The 24,048-nt window shown below is 51.3% G+C and overlaps 1 protein-coding gene across 1 annotated transcript; it reads right to left on the bottom strand.

Moving 5' to 3' along the window:
• Positions 1 to 16,893: 16,893 nt before the first annotated feature.
• LOC133362603 (tumor necrosis factor receptor superfamily member 1B-like) lies at positions 16,894 to 18,824 on the bottom strand. The gene is made up of 3 exons (XM_061581529.1): positions 18,353 to 18,824; positions 17,469 to 17,687; positions 16,894 to 17,237 (listed from the first exon to the last, which is right to left on the bottom strand). The coding sequence occupies exons 1-3, from the start codon at positions 18,822 to 18,824 to the stop codon at positions 16,894 to 16,896; spliced, it is 1,035 nt and encodes a 344-aa protein (XP_061437513.1).
• Positions 18,825 to 24,048: the final 5,224 nt, after the last annotated feature.

Here is a 24,048-nt window from a genome sequence, read left to right as displayed (position 1 = left end):
CTATGGGCAGTGTTGAGTCTATGGTGCAGTGTTGAGTCTATGGTGCAGTGTTGAGTCTATGGGGCAGTGTTGAGTCTATGGGCAGTGTTGAGTCTATGGTGCAGTGTTGAGTCTATGGGGGCAGTGCTGAGTCTATGGTCATTCCATTGACAAAATACAAACGCTTGAATTTGTGAATAGTTTACCTCATGAGGGGCATGAGATGTGCCAGTATTCGTTGAGATGACTGTTTTCTTTTTCAGCGAGTACTTTAATGCTTAAAATGGACATCGTGGCTGGAATAAAATTGCATCTGTGCTTTGTAGAATTGCACCTTCTATGCGTTTGCTTCTGTGACCTCGCGTAGGGGTCAAATCTACAGAGCACGCTGCAAATTATCGATCCGAGACCCGCAACAAGAGAGGAATTGCGGGCAAGTTCAAGTTCATTTCAAGTTCATGTATTAGGTATAGAGACCTGTGAGCCATTCGGCTCTTGAATCGGGTGCAACCGCAACAAACAAGAAACAAAAACATGAACAAAAAACATCTTAAAGTGAATATGTGACTGAGTGCAAACAGAAAATCCAAGAAAAAACAGCAAAATATTGCAGAAAAAAACACCGTACACCAACGCTGTGTGCAAAAACCCCAGTGGGATGTAAGTCAAACAACAACAACAACAACCACAAGACAACTTAGATTAAGGCCATCAGTCTAACTCTGTACATCAACAAACAAACATGGCCAAACCAAAAAAACTTTTCGAAATCACCAATATAAAGCCATTAAAGCAATGCAACAGCAAGAAGTGGAAGACAATGATGGGGAATTTCTGATGAAGATCATTATCTGGATGATGATGGTGAAGATAAGTTAGTGGCTGGGATTAAAATACCGATTGTGTCATTTTGACTTAAAACTCTCGTGATTGCAGGAATAAAATATTCTTTGGTTCTTTCGGTAAAGTTACGTGGAAAGAAAAATAAAGTGAATAAAAGTATTAAAAAAAGCTTTAAAATCTCGAATGTCGACTGTAGCCTGCTTCTTAAGCTGGGTGAGTGTACTGACAGTCTATAATGTAGACTGTAGTGTAGAGTATACATTATAGACTGCCAGTACATCAGCTTAATGACCAGTCTACAGTCTACATTATAGACTGCCAGTACACTCACCCAGCTTAATAACCAGGCTACAGTCTACATTATAGACTGTCAGTACACTCACCCAGCTTAATAACCAGGCTACAGTCTACATTATAGACTGCCAGTACACTCACCCAGCTTAATAACCAGGCTACAGTCTACATTATAGACTGTCAGTACACTCACCCAGCTTAATAACCAGGCTACAGTCTACATTATTAAGCTGAGTGTACTGGCAGTCTATAATGTAGACTGTAGACTGGTTATTAAGCTGGGTGAGTGTACTGGCAGTCTATAATGTAGACTGCAGCCTGGTTATTAAGCTGGGTGAGTGTACTGACAGTCTATAATGTAGACTGTAGCCTGGTTATTAAGCTGGGTGATAGTAGGGGGTTGTTTTGCCGGACACCACCACCATTACCACCACTACTCCCTCCACTACCACCACCATTACACCACCACTTCTACCACCACCACTTCCACCATTACCACCACCACTACTACCACCACTACCATCACTACCAACAATTTGATACTCCTGATGATGATCCTGCTGTTGTGAGTGACTCACGCAGCCACCTATGGCTGCAGGGTTTGGAGGCACATGTTTACGTCGTTTATTGTGAAAATTCGGTCACAGATCACTGTTACATTGCTTTTATGGCTTTATTTTGGTGATTTCGAAAAGTGTATTTGTTTGGCCATGTTTGTTGTAGTACGGAGTTAAACTGATGGCCTTAATCTAAGTTGTCTAGTGGTGGTTGTTGTTGTTTGACTTGCATCCCACTGGGATTTTTGCACACAGCGTTGGTGTACAGTGCTTTTTCTGAAATATTGTGCTGTTTTTTCCTGGATTTTCTGTTTGCACTCAGTCACATATTCACTTTAAGATGTTTTCTTGTTCATGTTTTTGTCTTTTGTTTGTTGCGGTTGCACCAGATTCAAGGGCTGAAAAAAACAACACTCCCACTACCATCACCACTACCACCAATACCACCACCACCACTACTACCACGGGAGATAGGATGTTTGTGTGCTGAATGCTGGAATCTGACCCCACGTCCTCCCCCCCCCCCCTCCAGCGGCTCCCCGGATGGCCTCCCCCAGCCCTGACCCCGGCCACGGCCGCCACCGCCCCCTCCGAGAGGACTCGCTCCTCCCGTCTCGTCCGCGTAGCGCCCAAGCGCTACACGGACGACGAGTCTCACGCGGCGCCCTTCAAGGTCGCCCGCCCCGTCGACGGCGCCACTGGCGGTGACGCCGCGGGGCCCGGGCCCACGCCGGGGCCCCCTCCCCGCCCCCCCCACCCCCCCCGCCCCCCCCGCAGTCGTCGGCGTCGTCGTCGTCGCCCCGTGACGTTCCCGGCGGCTCCCGAGGGGGGGCGCCACCGGGAGACTCCGCTGGGAATCGCCCCGGAGCGCGGAGACGGTGGCGGAGAGTCGGGGCCAGCGGGCGAGGAGGTGGTGGAGGAGGGGGTGGAGGAGGGGGTGGAAGAGGAGGAGGTGGAGGAGGTGGAGGCGGTGGAGGAGGTGGTAGACAAGGCGGTGGAGGAGGCGGTGGAGGAGGTGGTGAACAAGGCGGTGGAGGAGGTGGTGGACAAGGCGGTGGAGGAGGTGGTGGAGGAGGTGGTGGAGGAGGCGGTGGAGAAGGTGGTGGAGAAGGCGGTGGAGGAGGTGATGGAGGAGGTGGTGGAGAAGGCGGTGGAGGAGGCGGTGGATGAGGTGGAGGAGGTGGAGGAGGCAGAGAGACGCAGGGAGGCCGCTGTTCGACCGCGTGCGGAATGGGAGAGACAGATCAGCTTTTGGTGGCGGGGCCGGGGCAGGAGGGGGAGCGGAAGGGGTGGAGGAGGCGGAGCGAGAGGAGGACAGGAAGAGGTGGACGAGGTGGACGAGGTGATGGAAGAGGAGGAGGAGGTTTTGGCCGAGCGCTCGCCGCTAAGGAAGCGGCAGGAGGCGGTGGCGGTGGCGGATTGCCCGGCGGAACCGAATCCCGATCCCGCTCCGGGCTCCTCTACCTGCCGCTCTCCTCCGTCTCCTCCGTCTCCTCCGATGCCGGCGGCGCCGCCGCTCACAGACAAGCAGCGCCGGGCCCTGCGTGAGGCGGCATTGCACTTGTCCTCGCTGCTGGACGAGCCGCCAGCGCCCAGCGAGAAGCGCCGGGCTCGTCGTGGTGCCCTGACGACACGTCGACGGCGACGACGACTGCAGCAACAATATCAGCGGCAGAGATCGTCGTCATCGCCGCTGTCCGGCTGTTTGTCGTTGTCGGAGGACACGTCGTCGTCGTCGTCGTCTTCGTGGTCAACGTCAACAACGGCTACTGCCGTGTCGCCGGAGGAGGTGGTGGTGGAGGGTGACGAGGCGAAGGAGCGGAGGGACGATGACGAGGAGGAGGAGGAGGTGGTGGTGGTGGAGGGTGACGAGGCGAAGGAGCGGAGGGACGACGACGAGGAGGAGGAGGAGGTGGTGGTGGTGGAGGGTGACGAGGCGAAGGAGCGGAGGGACGACGACGACGACGAGGAGGTGGGGGCTACGGGGGGCGTGCGCAGGCTGGTGCTGAAGTTCCGTGCCAGCCGCCTCCAGCCGAGCGTCGACAGAGCGGGAGACGAGGAGGAGGAGGCGGACAACGAAGAGGAGGAGGAGGAGGAGAGGGAGATGAGGAAGAGGAAGAGGAATAGGAGGACGAGGAGGAGGAGGAGACTACGGAGATCACGCAGTGCAGCCGATGGCGGCGACTGCAAGTCGGGCGAAGAGGCGGAGGAGGAGGAGGAGGGTGAGGAGGAGGGTGACAAGAGGGCGGAGGAGGAGAGCCGGATTCTGAAGCAGATAGACGCCATCATGGCTGAGATACGCCAGCTGGAGAGGAAACGCAGGGCGAGGGTGAGGAGGAAGAGATGAGGTGTAGGGTGGTGAGGAGGGGCTGGGTGGTGAGGTGTAGGCTGGTGAGGAGGGTGAGGAGACTCCAGTGGTGAGGGCGTTGGGAGTGGCTCACTCGCTCACCGATGGGACTTTGTCCAGATCTTTCAAGGATTTGTGAGCTCCTCACACAATCCAAAACTTCTCCACAAATTTGGCCTGATGAAGCTGGTTGTAGTTACTGGCGACACGTCACGGTGCTCAGACTGTAGATGTCGTGGCGTCCTCTCGCCGCCTCTCCTCACATCGCTAAGCTCCGCCTCGAGCCACGCCTCCTCGTGGAACCTTCCGGATGGTTCCCGCACACAGCAGCCACGAGCTCCGCCCGTTACCTTTGGCCCAGATGGAGCCCTTCCTTCTCATTGGATATTAGTGACCCCGCAGTGACTGTGCAATTAGCCCTCGTGTTCTTAGGTTTTTTCGGTAAAGTCACGTAGGTAAAAAATTCTAATTAAAATAAAATAAAAATCACCTATAAACTTATAGGTGATTTTTATTTTATTTTTTTATTTTACTTTGACAGGAGGGCGGAGGAAAAATAAAATAAAAATCACCTATAAGTTTATAGGTAATTTTTATTTTATTTTTAGTTTACTTTTATTAATTTAAAATTTTTATATACAGAAAAAACCTAAGAACATGAATCCTTGCAGTCACGAAAGCTTCAAATCTAGAATCAATTAGCCCTCGTCGTCCCTAGACGGTGCTCTCTCATTACAGATGCAATGCCAGGTGATGCGATTGCAAGTGCCAAATCGTTCTGCATTCGGATTTCAGCAAGGAGTCAGTTTGTCAGAAGTGTTTTTCCTCTTCCTCCTGGAGCATCGAGAACAATTATTCCACCTTGTCCCCTTCTGATGTGGTCCATGATGTCATGTTTTTCCTTGGTCGTCGATTAACAGCGGTTTTCTTGATTCTACGTATCTTCGTAGCTCTTCAACGTTGTAGTTTTTCTCTCTCGTAAGGTCTGTATTAAGTAGATCACGCTCATTCCGCTCTGGAGGTTGTACGCCTAACAGAAGCAGTGTCTTGTTATTGATGGCTAGACATTTATCTTCCAACAATATCGGCACCTCGTTAAAAACCTCCGGGCAAAATTTCAAATGAAGCTTTGTATTGTCTCTGCAGGCTTTGGCGACTATATCATCACCCACGGTTCCTCGACAGTTCTCCCACAGGCTGCTCGGGTTGGATGGGTTGCAGGTCGTCAGTAAGATGGCGAAAAGGCTTCTTATTTGCTCTGGAAAAGATGTTAACGCTGTTTCTGATAATGTAGTATCCCAGTTGTGACCATCTATTAAACTAAGCTTTTGGCAAGCTTCTCTATAAGTCTGACATACTTTTCGATTTAAAGCTTTCGTGACTGCAGGGATTCATCTTCTTGGTTCTTTCGGTAAAGTCATCACGTAGAAGGGAAATGATAAAATAATACAAATAAAACGGAATTCAATAATTGTCACGACGTTTCGGCCACAACGCAAGCAGCCGTCCTCAGGTGAAGAACAGGTCTGTCGGGAAGACAGCGTCTGAATGAAACACCACCAGGCTTGGAGCGTCTATTTAAGCTGCCGGGTTGGAGGGGGAAGAGCGCCTTGACATACTTTACCGTTTACAGTTTTTAGAGCTGCAAAAGAAGTTGCTCCTCGAACTGTGTGAAGTGGCATTCTGAGACAAGAAACATTCACCGTTGTTTGGGTGAACTGTGTAGACGTGTCCCAAGGCTTCGCTTGCAAACGCATCCTGTCCTGGAACTGGTACTCCATTTTTGCAGAAGACTTTGCTTGACGAATTCCAAGTGTAATATCGGGGAATCTCAGGATACAGCAATGTGCTCGCAGATGGGTCTTGTAGACACAATTGAAAGAAGGCTGTCAAAGGATTTGTGTTTGGTGGTTCAGCGGCAACTAACCGGGCGTCGTCAGTTGTGAAGTCGGCTCTCTGGCCGTTCTCTAAATGAACAGTGAGGCGAACAACGGTGGGGTGGCGGTCGTGATTAGGAAAACTGAAAATCCGCCAAACTGCTTCATTACTACTGATGCACCTTCCCAACTGGTACCGAGAAACCTCGTCACGGCTGTTTTCACTAGCGAGTCCAAAAACAGCCATGTCGCTTCCCTTGTTGACATACTTGCAAATGTATTTGATGGATTTCACCGAGTTACAGTATTTCACATTAATGTGCGCCTGAAACATTTTACAAAGAAGGGGAGACTATGGAACAACCCACCTGCTCACTTCGATATCCGTGTTGCCTCTAATCTTCAGTCTTGCTTCGTATCCACCATCTGCCGGAGCTCGCCTTCTACAGCGAGGATATCCATCGTCTCCAGTTTCTGTGTCTTTGATCAATTGCCTCGGATATTTCTTGCTGCACTTTCTGACCTTCGTACATGCTGCATTGACATTAAGGTTTCCACATGGCCCATGAATCATGTTTGCGGTCACTGCTGCAAGCAGATTTGGGTCTTCCTCTGGATTTGAAAACTCGGCAGATAAAACATCGATTTGGATTGGATGCATTTTTTCTTTCAGCCAGGTTAGAATACGAGCATGTGGGAGTCCTCGTTTCTGCCACTCAATTTAGTACATCCAGCATCTTATTGTTGGTTATTTCGGTAAAGTCACGTAGAAGGGAAATAAAATGATATAAATATAAAACAATACAAATTATCACGACGTTTCGACTGCAACACAAGCAATCATCATCAGGTGTGAAATCCACATCAAGAAAGTTTGAAAAAAGTGGTGGAAAAAACGCCAAAAGTGGCAGAAAAAACGCCATTTTTTTCAAACTTTCTTGCTGTGGATTTCACACCTGATGATGATTGCTTGTGTTGCAGTCGAAAGGTCGTGAGAATTTTATTGTTTAATATTTATATTATTTGATTATTTCCCTTCTACGTGACTTTACTGAAAGAACCAATAATATGAATCCCTGCAGTCACGAAAGCTTTAAATAAAAATTTATCCAGCATCTTGTTTCTCCAAAAACACGACTCTTAGTCGTGATCTCGATTAATTGCATTGTCTTTTGTCTGAACACTGGTTATTAAGTCATGTCGATGGCTGGGTGTCTGACCGAATGAAAGTCATTTTTTTTAAATCTCAGGCCAAGCTGGATTACATGTGTAATAAAAGACTCCGTCAGGCACTGCTGGTCTCCTCGGACCAGCGTCGTCTCGCGCGCGCCCCACGCACACTCCCTCTCGCGTGCCGCGCACGCTCCTCCGTTAGCTCCTCCACTCCCGTACTCCGCACACCGCTGGCCAACGGCGTGCTGAGGTCCTTCGGCCACGTGGCCGATGGCGCGGATCCCTCTCACCACCCAACGTGGCTCAGACTCTTAACTTCCCCGACTGCCCCGATCTCTTCCGGGCTCCCACTTATATCCATTCCCCCCACGTGACCCTGACTCCTCCCCTCCCGGATCGTCAGATCCGGCCTTCCCATATTACCCTGCTGGCTCCGTCCCCATTCACCTCGCCTCCTCCGATTGGAGCCGAGGTGAACGGTGGCCCCTCCCACACGCCCCGCAGACCAGGCTCCGCCCCCCAATGCCCCGGGCCGCGTGATTGGACCAGAGCCCAGCAACAACCCCATTGACGCTCGCATTACACATGTAAAGGTAATAAATACGTCGGGACATCCATACGCTCGAACATATGACATGACATCTTGAGCATATTCGTGCATGTGTCTAGGGCTTCCTGTGAATGTAGCAGACGGCTGGATGCTACAAGGGGGCGGGGGGGGGGGGGATGATGTAGCGTCATTGTTGGGCTGTATGCGTATGATCATGGAGCTTACCTGTAATAGCGGACATGCGTCAACAGGGTGTGGTATACAGACCAGGTGGGACGAACAGGGCCGTTGGGCCAATAGGGCCCCCAGACCCCAAGAGGGGGACTGGGGGATGTTCCAGGGCCCTCTAGAGAGTTACAGAAGTCAGGCTTGGCTAGGGGCGGAGAGACCCTGGAATGGGTATAAAAGCCGGAACCCTGAACGGGTTCGGCAGTCTTCATCCACCTGAAGATCTGAAGATCTGAAGACTCAAGAGCTACCCTGAAGACCCTGAAGTGAAGAGCCCAACAACAACCGCCATTCGCCACTGGCTAGGGTCGGGTTCAGACATAACCAGTGTAGGGTTAGTGCTATAACCAGAGTAAGGGCACGTTAGTCTGGAGGGACTGCCTCAGGTTATCGGGTGTGAGGGGCCGTTATTTTTCTGTGTTATGGTTCCCTAGTTGAATAAACGTGTTGCCTCCAGCGTCTAGCGAACCGTCTCGCCTTGTCTTGGACCCACTACACATGTAACCTATAGTAATGGAACATCTTGAAAGTCAAAAAATTAACCCGTAAAAACTAAGTTTTTCACTATAAATCCTTTATATGCGTGGCGGCTAGAGTCCTCTCGTCCTCTGGCTTGAGATGGCTGCCACTTATGGGTCAGATGATTGCCTGCCACCATTAAGCAATTGGTAATTAAATATTTTAAAAATCCTAAAAAGTGTAAAAATTTTGAACAAAAATTTCACGAAAATTAATTGTCACGCACAACGAGTCTGTGTGCAAAATGTCAGCTCGATTGGATCACGAGAAGTGGGTTAAAAAACGACCGAAAGATTTGCACGGTCGTAAGCGCGCAAGCAAGTGAACTTAATATAAAGGATTTAAAAATAAATGTTAAAGTAATAATAGTTTGTAACGTAGAGTCCTGCTCACGACAGGAAAGTTTGTGGGCAAAAAGACATATTGGCTGGACTTTGTTGTCTAAGGACATTAAATGTTATAGCTGTAGGCAGGGGAAAAAGCGTGTTATATTGTGTAAATATGTATACTGTCGTAAAACATTGGTTAATGTGTACGCTGTATTATGAAAAAAAAGTAAGAGAAATGAGAGAAAAAAGATGGATAGATGCTTGAAGTGAGCTGTGATTTTGTGTGTTACCCTGCGCAGTGTCGAAATGACAGAAAAATGGCCCCTTCCACCCCACCGAACGTGTGTGAGTTGGTACGGTCGATAGCGCACCATTTAATGAATCATTAAACAAAACTACACAAAATGGCTAATTCAACTAATAAAAAGTTGAAGATTGTGAAAAAGGAATAGTGCTTGTTGACAGTGGGGCTTACGGCGTGATACCTGGCTATCACTCATTTCGGGTAGGGTACGGGTAGGCCGTGAGTCACTGGTGAGTAAGCGTTTGTCACTCATTTCGGGTAGGGTACGGGTAGGGAACGGGTACCAGTACCCGGTCGGGTACGGGTACGGGTACCCATTTGCGACCCTGGTGCGGCCGGGTACGGGTACGAGTACGGAATCAAAACCCGTTTGCGACCTCTGGCGAGCGGTCCTCCATCCAGAAGTAGCGGTCCACACACAGGTGGCTCAACGCAAGGGGGCTCTGCTGATGACGCCACGGCAGTGGAAGCTGGCCTAGAGGTGGTGACAACCAACGCCCATGGAATGGCGCACTCGCCAGAAGGCCGTGGTGCTGATGGGACGTGTTAAAGAACAACCGTTATAGTTTTATTTGGAGGCACAGATATGGGGAGGCTGATTGCCAGCTCGGCTCTTTTGCTACTTATTTCCACAACGAGGTGTTTTTTTGTGGTTTGCGTCATAAAGACTCGGTGGTTTCACACGACGCACGGAAGCGTGGTAGGAGCACTCAGCCTTTGCGCATTCCGCAAAAAACTACGGGGACTCTTCGACTTACGAAGTTTCAGAGATACGAACAAACCTGTCCGTGTGTCCAGTTGCCCGTTTGTGGGGTGGAGTTGAAAGGGATCGCCCCCCGCCAGAGGAACGTAGAATTCCCACCATCAGGCTCAGGGCTGTAAAACCGGACACGAGCACCGCCGCTCACCCGAGCAGCGAATCGCTTCGACCTCGACTTGACCCGTGAAAACAAACTCGCGTGACGTGACCCTGCGAACGCGTCCGACGCGCCGAGACGCGACGGGGCGGGTCGCGTGCGCTGGGCTAAGGCGTCGGGGGGGTAACCGACACCTCTTCCCGACTCTATGGGAACCTCATTTGCCAGTAAAAATATGATAATTGGTTATTTACCCTTCTATCTGGCAACAAAACTGACGCCTTTTGGCGTCATCTGGTCCAAGGAAAGCTGTCTCGGGTGAGGACCAATCAACTTCAAGGACAGTGCATACATTATCAGAGTTGTGTTTTTTGTTTGTATTATGACTGCAGGCATTGTGGTCTATGCAAACATAACTCCTTGTAAAAAAGGTGTCAGTTTTGTTGCCAGATAGAAGGGTAAAAAAACAATTATCGCCTCTTCCCGAGTCGTGGAAAAGTAGGCCAAAAGATATACCCTCCATCAAGAGGGGGGGGGCGGTCGCTCTTGCCGTGCGCGTGTCCTTCCGCAGCGCCGAGGGCCGGGCCAGCCGGGCGGCGCGGTGCGATTGTTCCGCACGGCGGCGCCGCAGAGCTTCTCTGACGTGCAGCGCAGCGAGACGCAACACGGCTCCTCGCCACGACGCACTCCCATCGTCCTCCACCACCAGCAACTCCACCACCAGCAACTCCACCACTAGCAGCTCCACCACCAGCAGCTCCACCACCAGCAGCACCAGCAGCTCCACCACCAGCAGCTCCACAACCAGCTCCACCACCACCAGCAGCTCCACCACCAGCAGCTCCACCACCAGCAGGTCCACCACCAGCAGCAGCAGCAGCTCCACCACCAGCAGCTCCACCACCAGCAGCTCCACCACCAGCAGCTCCACCACCACCACCAGCAGCTCCACCAACACCACCACCAGCAGCTCCACCACCAGCAGCTCCACAACCAGCTCCACCACCAGCAGCTCCACCACCAGCAGCTCCACCACCAGCAGCAGCGGCAGCTCCACCACCAGCAGCTCCACCAACACCACCACCAGCAGCTCCACCACCAGCAGCACCACCACCAGCAGCACCACCACCAGCACCAGCAGCTCCACCAGCAGCTCCACCACCACCAGCAGCTCCACCACCACCAGCAGCTCCACCACCAGCAGCTCCACCAGGAGCAGCACCACCACCAGCAGCAGCAGCAAAAACAACAGCAGCTCCACCACCAGCAGCTCCACCACCAGCAGCAACTCCACCAACACCACCAGCAGCTCCACCACCACCAGCAGCAGCAGCAACACCACCAGCAGCAACAGCAGCAGCAGCAGCAGCAACAGCAGCAGCAACAGCAGCAACAGCAGCAGCAGCAGCAGCAACAACAGCAGCAGCAGCAGCAGCAGCCGATGCTGCCAGCGTGGTCGTCCTGCGTGGTTCTCAAGGGGTCTCAGATTCCAGCTGGGCTCTGCAGGACTCTGGCGGGTTCCTCCTCCACCACCTCCTCCACCACCTCCTCCACCTCCTCCACCACCTCCTCCACCTCCACCACCGTCTCCACCACCTCCTCCTCCACCACCTCCTCCACCTCCTCCACCTCCTCGTCGCACTACTGCCGCTGGTGCTCACCGGCCTCCCCGAGGACGGCTGCTGCTAAGAGGAGCAAAGCGATCTTGCGCGAGAGACGCCGGGTGAGAGGCCACGATCCCCTAGGTTGACTCGGACTAAAATCAAACTTGGGGGGGGGGTGACATGGTTCAGCGGTGGCACGTTCGAGATTCGGTTCGGATCTCGCAGGTCACCCCGGCCATTACTGCGGCCATTGTGGTTGCGGACACGGCATGGCCCAAATCAGCGACATTGTAAACACCGGCGCTGTCCCTGTATCAATGGGGATTGCAGCTGCCAGCGGCAGTCTCCTCCCTACTGGCCCGACTGCAGCCCAGGTGTCACGTGGTGACAGCTGCCGCTGGGGGAGGTGGCGGGTGCCCTTTCAAATGTGTAAAGTCGCTTGTCGTCACGTTGAAGAGATGTGCAAATCAAATTGTTGTTTAACTTAAAACTCGGATCCATCCATCCGTCCGTGTGTCCATCCTCCCACGTGCCCGTCTCTCTCGCGTTCCGCTAATCTGTCCGAGTGTGGGTGCTTTGAGAGACTTCGCGTGATCGTGACCTGCGGTTTGGTCGTTGTTGAACGCGGTACGGGGTGACCAGAGGTCGCAACCGGGTACCCGATACCCTACCCGATACCCGGCTACCCGTACCCGGCCGGGTGAGGGTACGGGTACCCGTTTGCGACCCTGGTGCGGCCGGGTACGGGTACGGGTAAGGAATCAAAACCCGTTTGCGACCTCTGGAGGTGACACGAGACAGTTGAGTTTGGTAGAGCCGAGTCCTCGCCACGGGGGGGGGGGGGGGGGGGGGCAGAACGAGTGACATTCACGGCAACGAGAACCACGCTGGCGGCAAAAGAAGTGCGATCGGGAGGCGACTGACCACCAGCGAGTGAACGGAGTGAATCGGTGATCACCGGATCGCCGCTTGAACCCTCGTTGCTGCTTCGCTCTGAGCGCCTCGCCCCCGGCTTGACCGCGTGTCCGTGCGTGTCCGTCCGTGCGTGCCCGTGTGCCCTCAGGTGCGTAACCTGAAGCGCATGTTCCAGCGCCTGCGTCAGCTGGTGCCGCTGGAGCTTTCGCACCGCCGCCCGTCGAACGCGGAGACGCTGCGAGCGACGCGCCGCTACGTGCGCCTGCTGCAGGCCGTGCTGGCGGAGACCCCCATGGCGAGCAGCTCCTCCACGTGACGCGGGAGGGGGGGGAGCGGTAATTGACCGACGCCGAAATGCAGCACCCACCCACTGGGCCAGATGCAGGTGCGTGCGAGTACGATGCCAACCGCGCTGATGCGGGAGCAGGGGGTGGGAGGGGGGGAAGGACAAAAACGGTTGTGAATAGATTCGTTTTCAATTTGGATGGTCGTTTCAAAAAGTGCGCGGCTCCCGTGGTGAGCGTTCCAGGCGGCTGCGGAAGTGCGTCTGAAAGCGCCGCGACGATGACGACGATGATGATGATGACAATGACGATGATGACGACGATGATGACGATGATGACGACGACGACGACGATGATGACGACGATGACGATGATGACGATGATGACGATAACGATGACGATGATGACGATGATGATGATGCGGCGACCGCCGTCTTTGTTTGATTGATAGCCCCTGAAGCCGCCGCTGCTGCTGCTGCTGAGAGGATGAGCCGGAGTCTGCGTGGTGCGGCTGCCCGTCCACGCGGGTGTCACCTGCAACGGGGGCAGGGCCCAAAGGTCACGAGGTCGTGGCGGCCAATGCCAATCACCGCACCCTCGCCGATGCCTCCTTCCCTCTGCCGGATCCGACAGCCGACGCGTCCGTGCGGTGACACCGCCGAAGCCAACCGCCTTTCGCGCAAACGACGGCCGCCGGACGTGAAACACGAGCGGTGTGGACGGACAGACTTGTCGACCTTCGTTAAGCAATACGAAACATGTGCAAAAACGTCGCCGAGCCTTTGTTTTGTGTATCCAGCACGATTACACGTGCACGCATGTGCACATCGACCGCCCACGTACTCGCTGGGTGGTAGGCAGAGGTCACAACCGGGTACCCGATACCCGTACCCTACCCGATACCCAGCTACGGGTAGCCGTTTGCGACCCTGGTGCGGCCGAGTACGGGTACGGGTAGGCCGTGAATCACTGGTGAGTAACCGTTTGTCACTCATTTCCAACGTCTTGTCTCTTCTCACAGTTCAAGTTCCTAGAATCAACCCACCCGTGCCTGCAACATGGCTTCATCCCAGAGGTCGCAATCAGGTACCCGATACCCGTACCCTACTCGTACCCGGCCGGGTACGGGTAGCCGGGTATCGGGTACGAGTACGGGTACCCGTTTGTGACCCTGGTACGGGTAGGGTACGGGTACGAGGGGTAAGGAATCAAAACTCGTTTGCGACCCTGGTGGTAGGTGGCTAGGAGTTGGTCGGAATGCTCTAAAGCCCTCGCTCTGAGCTCCCAGGCCTGCCACGCAGTGGCGTGGGCACCGTGACGGGTCTTTGACTTCTGTTGAGTGCACGATGCCGCCCCCCGTTGTGTTTATCTCGTTTGCTTCAGCGCCGTCGCGATGGTTTGGAGTTGTGAGTGCACCGCTGAACTGTCCTCTAGTTTGCCGTTTAAGTTGTGTTCCTTAAATGTTTTATTTCGATTTAAAGCTTTCGTGACTGCAGGGATTCATCTTCTTGGTTCTTTCGGTAAAGTCGTCACGTAGAAGGGAAATAATAAAATAATAAAAATAAAACATAATAAAATAATTCTCACGACGTTTCGGCCACAACGCAAGCAGCCGTCCTCAGGTGAAAACCAGGTCTGTCGGAAAGACAGCGTCTGAATGAAACACCACCAGGCTTGGAGCGTATATTTAAGCTGGGTTGGAGGGGGAAGAGCGCCTTGACAAAATAAAATTACTGGGGGCCTCACAGTACCTGTCGCCCAGGGGCTACTGGGGGGGGGGTGTGGGGGCTGTTCTTCTAAGGGCACGGGAAGGGTGCGGGTCAAGAGGTCACGTGGGGCGCAGTCACGTGTCTACCCCACCTGGCAATCTTCCCATCAGCATCAGGGCCCCTGACTTCTCATCGTGAACTGTCGGGGCCCGCCACGACTCTACGGACACTGCCTCTCCTCCCTCTCTCTCTCTCTCTGGTAGAGTTGGAGGGGGTGGGGGTGGCTTCAGGACGACCGCAATCCTTTGCAGGACAATGTAATGACTGTGCAGGCGTTACGTTGAGTTTGGTCAGGGCAGCACGGCGATGAGGGATGATAACCGATGGACGCAGATGGAGCGATAAGATCGGAGCTCATGGGCAGAAAAACCTCGGTGGCTTTTTGGCATCTCAGCTATGATTGAAGGGAGGCTTTGAGCCAGCAGTGGGTAGAGCATAGCTGATGGCATATTTGCGGATTTCGATTCGCTCTAAACTGCTGAGGAATTTTGAACGCGTATCCATTTTATGCAACTTTTATTTAAAGGTTTCAACAGTCAACACGTAACCAAACGTGGTAATTACAAAACCACATTTTACATTCCAAAAGAAGTCATTAACCAGTCCCCCAGTAGTTGACATTGGAGGTGCATTACGCTCTGCTCCAGAAATGTTTCTCTCAAAATCTTAACAACGAAATATTTTTGTTATTTTTGTTTTCACTTTTCCGGGAACCATTTTGACAAACCACATCCTCATTTATCCTTATTGGTCCTTATTTTGTCCAACGATATTTTTGTATAAAGCTCTCATCGGATTGATTGTAAGGATATATGGGTGCAATAAACATAGTGATGGAATAAAATAAACAAATAGGATTTACCCTTTCTGAGGTGTTAAGAGGTTCAAACACCAAATGGACCCCTATCACAAGGCATCCAGTCTGCACTAACCACACAGACTTGCGGTAAACCGTTGAAACAAATATACTTCGGTAATGTATGCATCGTCCTTTAAACCGATTGGCCTATACAACAACATGGATTCTTATGATGAGTGTATCACGTTCGAGTTGCGGTGCCTTCTGCTCATAATTCCTATGATTGAAGGGAGGCTTTGAGCCAGCAGTGGGTAGAGCATAGCTGATGGCATATTTGCGGATTTCGATTCGCTCTAAACTGCTGAGGAATTTTGAACGCGTATCCATTTTATGCAACTTTTATTTAAAGGTTTCAACAGTCAACACGTAACCAAACGTGGTAATTACAAAACCACATTTTACATTCCAAAAGAAGTCATTAACCAGTCCCCCAGTAGTTGACATTGGAGGTGCATTACGCTCTGCTCCAGAAATGTTTCTCTCAAAATCTTAACAACGAAATATTTTTGTTATTTTTGTTTTCACTTTTCCGGGAACCATTTTGACAAACCACATCCTCATTTATCCTTATTGGTCCTTATTTTGTCCAACGATATTTTTGTATAAAGCTCTCATCGGATTGATTGTAAGGATATATGGGTGCAATAAACATAGTGATGGAATAAAATAAACAAATAGGATTTACCCTTTCTGAGGTGTTAAGAGGTTCAAACACCAAATGGACCCCTATCACAAGGCATCCAGTCTGCACTAACCACACAGACTTGCGGTAAACCGTTGAAACAAATATACTTCGGTAATGTATGCATCGTCCTTTAAACCGATTGGCCTATACAACAACATGGATTCTTATGATGAGTGTATCACGTTCGAGTTGCGGTGCCTTCTGCTCATAATTCCTAACTCCAAGCCAGCACAGTAACATTCTGTTAAACATCGAGAGGCCTGGTCGTAGGAGAGACTGTGAACACTGCTGAAATATTCTCTCTTCACGTGAATCAACATCCAAATCGGAGACTTTTGTAGCATTTTAGCTGTCACAGTGTTCGCTGTTCGTAACGACACCGTACTCTTCTGCACCTCACGGCAGGGCAAATTGTCTGAAATGTTCAGCGGTTAAGGTTTCAGTCGTGAGGGAGTGTCTGTTAATATTTTCGGCTTATTAAAGTTATTCACTGTTCTTGGTTCTTTCGGTAAAGTCACGTAGAAGGGAAATAATAAAATAAAAAAAATAAAACATGTTTTATTTTTATTTTATGAAAAATTTAATAATAAAAAAATATAAAAAATAAAGCATAAATGTTTTCTATTTATTTATTTTATTATTTCCCTTCTACGTGACTTTCCCGAAAGAACCAAGAAGATGAATCCCTGCAGTCACGAAAGTCACCTAGAAGGGAAATAATAAAATAAAACATAAAAAAGTAATATAATAATATATTTCATTATGCTTAATTTCTAATATTTTCTTATTTTTATTATTTATAATAATATATTTTATTATATTTTTATTATTTTGTTATTTCCATTCTACGTGACTTTACCGAAAGAACCAAGAAGATGGACGTCCTCAAAGGCCCTTCCCCCCATCTTGTTCGACCACGTTCAATCCGCCGCCGCCGCCGTCGCCGCGTGCATTCTCACCGACCCTCCTGGCGACGCTCCCTTTGCGCAAACCCCCAGCAGCATCTCCAGCTGCCTCTCCAACCTCCTCGCCCGCTTCGTCTCGTTCCCCCCACGCTGCCTGCGCCCTTCCCGCTGCCGCCGCCGCCGCCTCGCGGCACCGGCCAGAAGCTTCCAGATGTAGGCGGCCTCCTTCGTGTCGTGGTGGGCCAGGCACGGCAGAATCAGGTGACGGACGCTGTCCACGAATCGCAGGGTCGCGTCCACGCACGCGTACTCCGGCTGGGGCGGCGGGTTAGACGGTGGAGGCTCGGCACCATCTTCCCCTGCGGAGGGAAGAGAGGTGACGCGTCTTGCTACCGGCATACGACGTTTCAATTGCAACACAAGCAATCGTCATCAGGTGTAAATGAAATGAAATGACCCAGTGTGGCATCCACTGCCCTCCGAAGCCAGCAGCTGCTTCTCCGACTATGCCATCGATCTACGGTTGCCGCTAAAACGATACGTCCGTATGAAACACGTGAACGGGAGTGCGGTCATTGCAAGCGGCTCACCTGCCGGCTTCGCGTCCCCATGCTCCCGACTCCGCACGGACGCCCGTCGCTCGTGGCAGGACCAGCAGAGCGCGTCGTGCGTGGAGGCTCCGGGCAGCAGCTGCACGGAGCCCGGAGTGAGGCAGTTTGCGTGCGGGCGGCACGTGGCATTCGCCGATACCTCCGGGGAGAAGAATCCCCAAGGGCACGGGGCGCAGTGCGTGTCTTCGTGCGGGGATCCTGCGGTGCCGAGAAGAGCGTGAGATGAGGGTGCACGGGCAGACAGAGAGAGAGAATGTAGAGATGCGTAGAGAGAGAGAGAAAGATGAGAAGAGAATAGGCATTGATTGGCGCTGGGAGATGGCTGGGAGATAGCTGGGCGATGGGAAAGTGGTGATAAGATTCCCCGGCTTGACGACTAAACACATTTACAAATGACGCATTTATAAATAACGCGACCTAACCCAAGAACCTTTATTATGAACAAATGAATGATCATCAGACGGATGCATGTAGCAACCAATTAATGTCCGAGTGGGGTAGAAAGCTCGTGCTGGGCACGCAGAAGCTCTATCCCGATGGGCAACTGGTGATTGGAGCCAACAGAACAAATGAAATAATGCGCAAATGATTTCACCTCTCCACGAATGAATAGGTCATGTGCACTCGTGCCTTTAGCGAGGACATCCTACCTGTGCATGTACGAGCCGAGCGACATGCAGAACCAAGTACTACAATGAATGAAGAATGCATGAACGGGGAGTGTGGGCGTTCGTGCATTTTTGTTGATGGGGGAGGTCACGCGGAAGGAACTGTCATCGATTCAACTAATTAAATAAGACGCAATAATTGAGTAGCGTCTTGGTACGAGCGAATCGATCGCCGAATGAACCGCGACGACACACGTGGTGTATCCGCCCCCCGCCCCCCGTGCGTGCCTTTGGTGACGACGCCGTGCCCAGCGGCGCAGCTTCTGTGCGGCACGCAGAACTCCTGTAGCAGGAAGGTGCCCGGCTCGCACTCGCACACACGGTCGTGCGTGGGGCTGCATTCCTTCGCGAGCCGCTGACCCTCCTTGCACCCCGGGCCGCAGTAGAGACACCGGTCCAGGGAGTTCCAGAACTGGGTGTAGTGGCGTGGCGGGCACCGAGTGCAACGTGCCTCCACGTGGGACGCGTCCTCCAGCTGCTTCTGCTGCCCCTCCACGGCCTTCGTGGAGAACGGCAGCGAGACGCGGTGGCCCGGGGGACACAGCCCGTACGGATGGGACGGAGAAGGCTTCTTCGCGTCGTCTGCCGACACCGTCGACGCCGCTGCCGCCCCCGTCGTCGCCACCAGCAGCATTGTCGCGATGACGGTGGTCATCGTCGTCGTCATTGTCGCTGGCGTAGCCCCGACGCGACCTACGAAGGGGGGTGCGGGAGCGCGCACGGTTGTGTTCAAGCGCAGGTGGGAGACGTGACGTCGTCGGTGCGTGGTCACGCGACCGGTGAGAGATGGCCGTGGATTGGGGGGAGGTCTTCATTTCCGCGGAGGATCGAGCGTGGCTGACGACGACGACGACGATGTGGAGATCAGCAGGCAGGGGGTATCGCCGGCCATTCGATCAGCAGCGGCAGAGAGACGCAACGAGACGAAGGGAAAACGACCGAATTCAAGCGCGAGTTCACAGTCGATGGGGATAAAAAATGACACGAATGATCCATTCTTCTGGAATCTTCTCGACACAATCGGATCGGCACTGCACCATAGACTCAACACAGTCCATAGACTCAACACTGTCCATAGACTCAACACTGTCCATAGACTCAACACTGCACCATAGACTCAACACTGTCCATAGACTCAACACTGCACCATGGACTCAACACTGCACCATAGACTCAGCACTGCACCATAGACTCAACACTATCCATAGACTCAACACTATCCATAGACTCAACACTGCCCATAGACTCAACACTGCACCATAGACTCAACACTGCCATAGACTCAACACTGCCCATAGACTCAACACTATCCATAGGCTCAACACTATCCATGGACTCAACACTGCCCATAGATTCAACACTGCACCATAGACTCAACACTGCACCATAGACTCAACACTGCACCATAGACTCAACACTGCACGATAGACTCAACACTGCACGATAGACTCAGCACTGCACCACAGACTCAAAACTACACCATAGACTCAACACTGCACCATAAACTCAACACTGCACCATGGACTCAACACTGCACCATAGACTCAGCACTGCACCATAGACTCAACACTATCCATAGACTCAACACTATCCATAGACTCAACACTGCCCATAGACTCAACACTGCACCATAGACTCAACACTGCCATAGACTCAACACTGCCCATAGACTCAACACTATCCATAGACTCAACACTATCCATAGACTCAACACTGCCCATAGATTCAACACTGCACCATAGACTCAACACTGCACCATAGACTCAACACTGCACCATAGACTCAACACTGCACGATAGACTCAACACTGCACAATAGACTCAGCACTGCACCACAGACTCAAAACTACACCATAGACTCAACACTGCACCATAGACTCAACACTGCACCATAGACTCAACACGGCACCATAGACTCAACACTGCACCATAGACTCAACACTGCACCATAGACTCAACACTGCACCATAGACTCAACACTGCCCATAGACTCAACACTGCACCATAGACTCAACACTGCCCATAGACTCAACACTGCACCATAGACTCAACACTGCACCATAGACTCAGAACTGCACCATAGACTCAACACTGCACCATAGACTCAACACTGCACCATAGACTCAACACTGCACCATAGACTCAACACTGCACCATAGACTCAACACTGCCCATAGACTCAACACTGCACCATAGACTCAACACTGCACCATAGACTCAACACTGCACCATAGACTCAACACTGCACCATAGACTCAACACTGCACCATAGACTCAACACTGCACCATAGACTCAACACTGCACCATAGACTCACACTGTCCATAGACTCAACACTGCACCATAGACTCAACACTGCCCATAGACTCAACACTGCACCATAGACTCAACACTGCACCATAGACTCAACACTGCACCATAGACTCAACACTGCACCATAGACTCAACACTGCACCATAGACTCAACACTGCACCATAGACTCAACACTGCACCATAGACTCAACACCATAGACTCAAGCACTGCACCATAGACCAACACTGCACCATAGACTCAACACTGCACGCATAGACTCAACACTGCACCATAGACTCAACACTGCACAATAGACTCAACACTGCACCATAGACTCAACACTGCACCATAGACCTAAAACATGACCATACAGTAGACTCAACACTGCACCATAGACTCAACACTGCACCATAGACTCACACTGCACCATAGACTCACACTGCAGCATAGACTCAACACTGCCCATAGACTCACACATGCACATAAACTCACACTGCACCATAGACTCACACTGCACCATAGACTCACACTGCCCATAGACTCACACTGCACCATAGACTCCAACGGCTATCCATAGACTCAACACTGCACCATAGACTCAATACTGCACCATAGACTCAACACTGCACCATAGACTCAACACTGCACCATAGACTCAACACTGCACATAGACTCAACACTGCACCATAGACTCACACTGCCCATAGACTCAACACTGCACCATAGACTCAACACTGCACCATAGACTCAACACTGCACCATAGACTAACAGCTGCACCATAACTCAACACTGCACCATAGACTCAACACTGCACCATAGACCATATACTCAACACTGCACCATAGACTCAACACTGCAACCATAGACTCAACACACTGCACATAGACTCAACACTGCACCATAGACTCAACACTGCACCATAGACTCAACACTGCCCATAGACTCAACACTGCACCATAGACTCAACTGCACCATAGACTCAACACTGCACCATAGACTCAACACTGCACCATAGACTCAACACTGCACCATAGACTCAACACTGCACCATAGACTCAACACTGCACTAGACTCAGCACTGCACCATAGACTCAAACTGCACCATAGACTCAACACTGCACCATAGACTCAACACTGCACCATAGACTCAACACTGCACCATAGACTCAACACTGCACCATAGACTCAACACTGCCATAGACTCACACTACCATAGACTCAACACTGCACCATAGACTCAACACTGCCATAGACTCAACACTGCCCATAGACTCAACACTGCACCATAGACTCAACACTAAGACTCAACACTGCCCATAGACTCAACACTGCACCATAGACTCAACACTGCACCATAGACTCAACACTGCACCATAGACTCAACACTGCACCATAGACTCAACACTGCACCATAGACTCAACACTGCACCATACTCAAACTGCACCATAGACTCAACACTGCACCATAGACTCAACACTGCACCATAGACTCAACACTGCACCATAGACTCACACTGCACCATAGACTCAACACTGCACCATAGACTCAACACTGCCCATAGACTCAACACTGCACCATAGACTCAACACTGCACCATAGACTCAACACTGCACCATAGACTCAACACTGCACCATAGACTCAACACTGCACCATAGACTCAACACTGCACCATAGACTCAACACTGCCCATAGACTCAACACTGCACCATAGACTCAACACTGCACCATAGACTCAACACTGCACCATAGACTCAACACTGCACCATAGACTCAACACTGCACCATAGACTCAACACTGCACCATAGACTCAACACTGCACCATAGACTCAACTGAATAGACTCAACACTGCCCATAGACTCAACACTGCACCATAGACTCAACACTGCACCATAGACTCAACACTGCACCATAGACTCACTGCACCATAGACTCAACACTGCACCATAGACTCAACACTGCACCATAGACTCAACACTGCCCATATAACCACTGCACCATAGACTCAACACTGCACCATAGACTCAACACTGCCCATAGACTCAACACTGACCATAGACTCAACACTGCACCATAGACTCAACACTGCACCATAGACTCAACACTGCACATAGACTCAACACTGCACCATAGACTCAACACTGCACCATAGACTCAACACTGCCCATAGACTCAACACTGACCATAGACTCAACACTGCACCATAGACTCAACACTGCACCATAGACTCAACACTGCACCATAGACTCAACACTGCACCATAGACTCAACACTGCACATAGACTCAACACTGCCCATAGACTCAACACTGCACCATAGACTCAACACTGCACCATAGACTCAACACTGCACCATAGACTCAACACTGCACCATAGACTCAACACTGCACCATAGACTCAACACTGCACCATAGACTCACACTGCCCATAGACTCAACACTGCCCATAGACTCAACACTGCACCATAGACTCACACTGCACCATAGACTCAACACTGCACCATAGACTCAACACTGCACCATAGACTCAACACTGCACCATAGACTCAACACTGCCCATAGACTCAACACTGCACCATAGACTCAACACTGCACCATAGACTCAACACTGCACCATAGACTCAACACTGCCCATAGACTCAACACTGCCCATAGACTCAACACTGCACCATAGACTCAACACTGCACCATAGACTCAACACTGCCCATAGACTCAACACTGCACCATAGACTCAACACTGCACCATAGACTCAACACTGCCCATAGACTCACACTGCACCATAGACTCAACACTGCCCATAGACTCAACACTGCCCATAGACTCAACACTGCACCATAGACTCAACACTGCCCATAGACTCAACACTGCCCATAGACTCAACACTGCCCATAGACTCAACACTGCACCATAGACTCAACACTGCACCATAGACTCAACACTGCCCATAGACTCAACACTGCCCATAGACTCAACACTGCACCATAGACTCAACACTGCCCATAGACTCAACACTGCACCATAGACTCAACACTGCACCATAGACTCACACTGCCCATAGACTCAACACTGCCCATAGACTCAACACTGCACCATAGACTCACACTGCCCATAGACTCACACTGCACCATAGACTCAACACTGCCCATAGACTCAACACTGCCCATAGACTCAACACTGCCCATAGACTCAACACTGCCCATAGACTCAACACTGCCCATAGACTCAACACTGCCCATAGACTCAACACTGCCCATAGACTCAACACTGCACCACAGACTCACACTGCCCATAGACTCAACACTGCACCATAGACTCACACTGCCCATAGACTCAACACTGCACCATAGACTCAACACTGCCCATAGACTCAACACTGCACCATAGACTCAACACTGCCCATAGACTCAACACTGCACCATAGACTCACACTGCATAGACCACACTGCCCATAGACTCAACACTGCCCATAGACTCAACACTGCCCATAGACTCAACACTGCCCGTAGACTCACACTGCCCATAGACTCAACACTGCACCATAGACTCAACACTGCCCATAGACTCAACACTGCCTACTCACACTGCCCATAGACTCA

The sequence above is a fragment of the Lethenteron reissneri genome, unplaced genomic scaffold, assembly GCF_015708825.2.
Source record: "Lethenteron reissneri isolate LAM-NWPU_2019-01 unplaced genomic scaffold, ASM1570882v1 scaffold_1543, whole genome shotgun sequence".
Lineage (NCBI taxonomy): Eukaryota > Metazoa > Chordata > Hyperoartia > Petromyzontiformes > Petromyzontidae > Lethenteron > Lethenteron reissneri.
The sequence above is the reverse complement of the archived record's forward strand: the minus strand, read 5'-3'. Positions and strand labels throughout refer to the sequence as shown.

What these genes read in the sequence shown, in the direction of transcription:
- LOC133362603 (XM_061581529.1), bottom strand. Translation starts at nt 18,824, where the DNA reads ATGACGACGACGATGACCACCGTCATCGCGACAATGCTGCTGGTGGCG. An exon ending in GCGGGGGGCGGATACACCAC is followed by an intron (nt 17,688 to 18,352) that starts GTGTGTCGTCGC and finishes TCGGCACCGCAG; the next exon opens with GATCCCCGCACGAAGACACG. An exon ending in TGGGGACGCGAAGCCGGCAG is followed by an intron (nt 17,238 to 17,468) that starts GTGAGCCGCTTG and finishes TTCCCTCCGCAG; the next exon opens with GGGAAGATGGTGCCGAGCCT.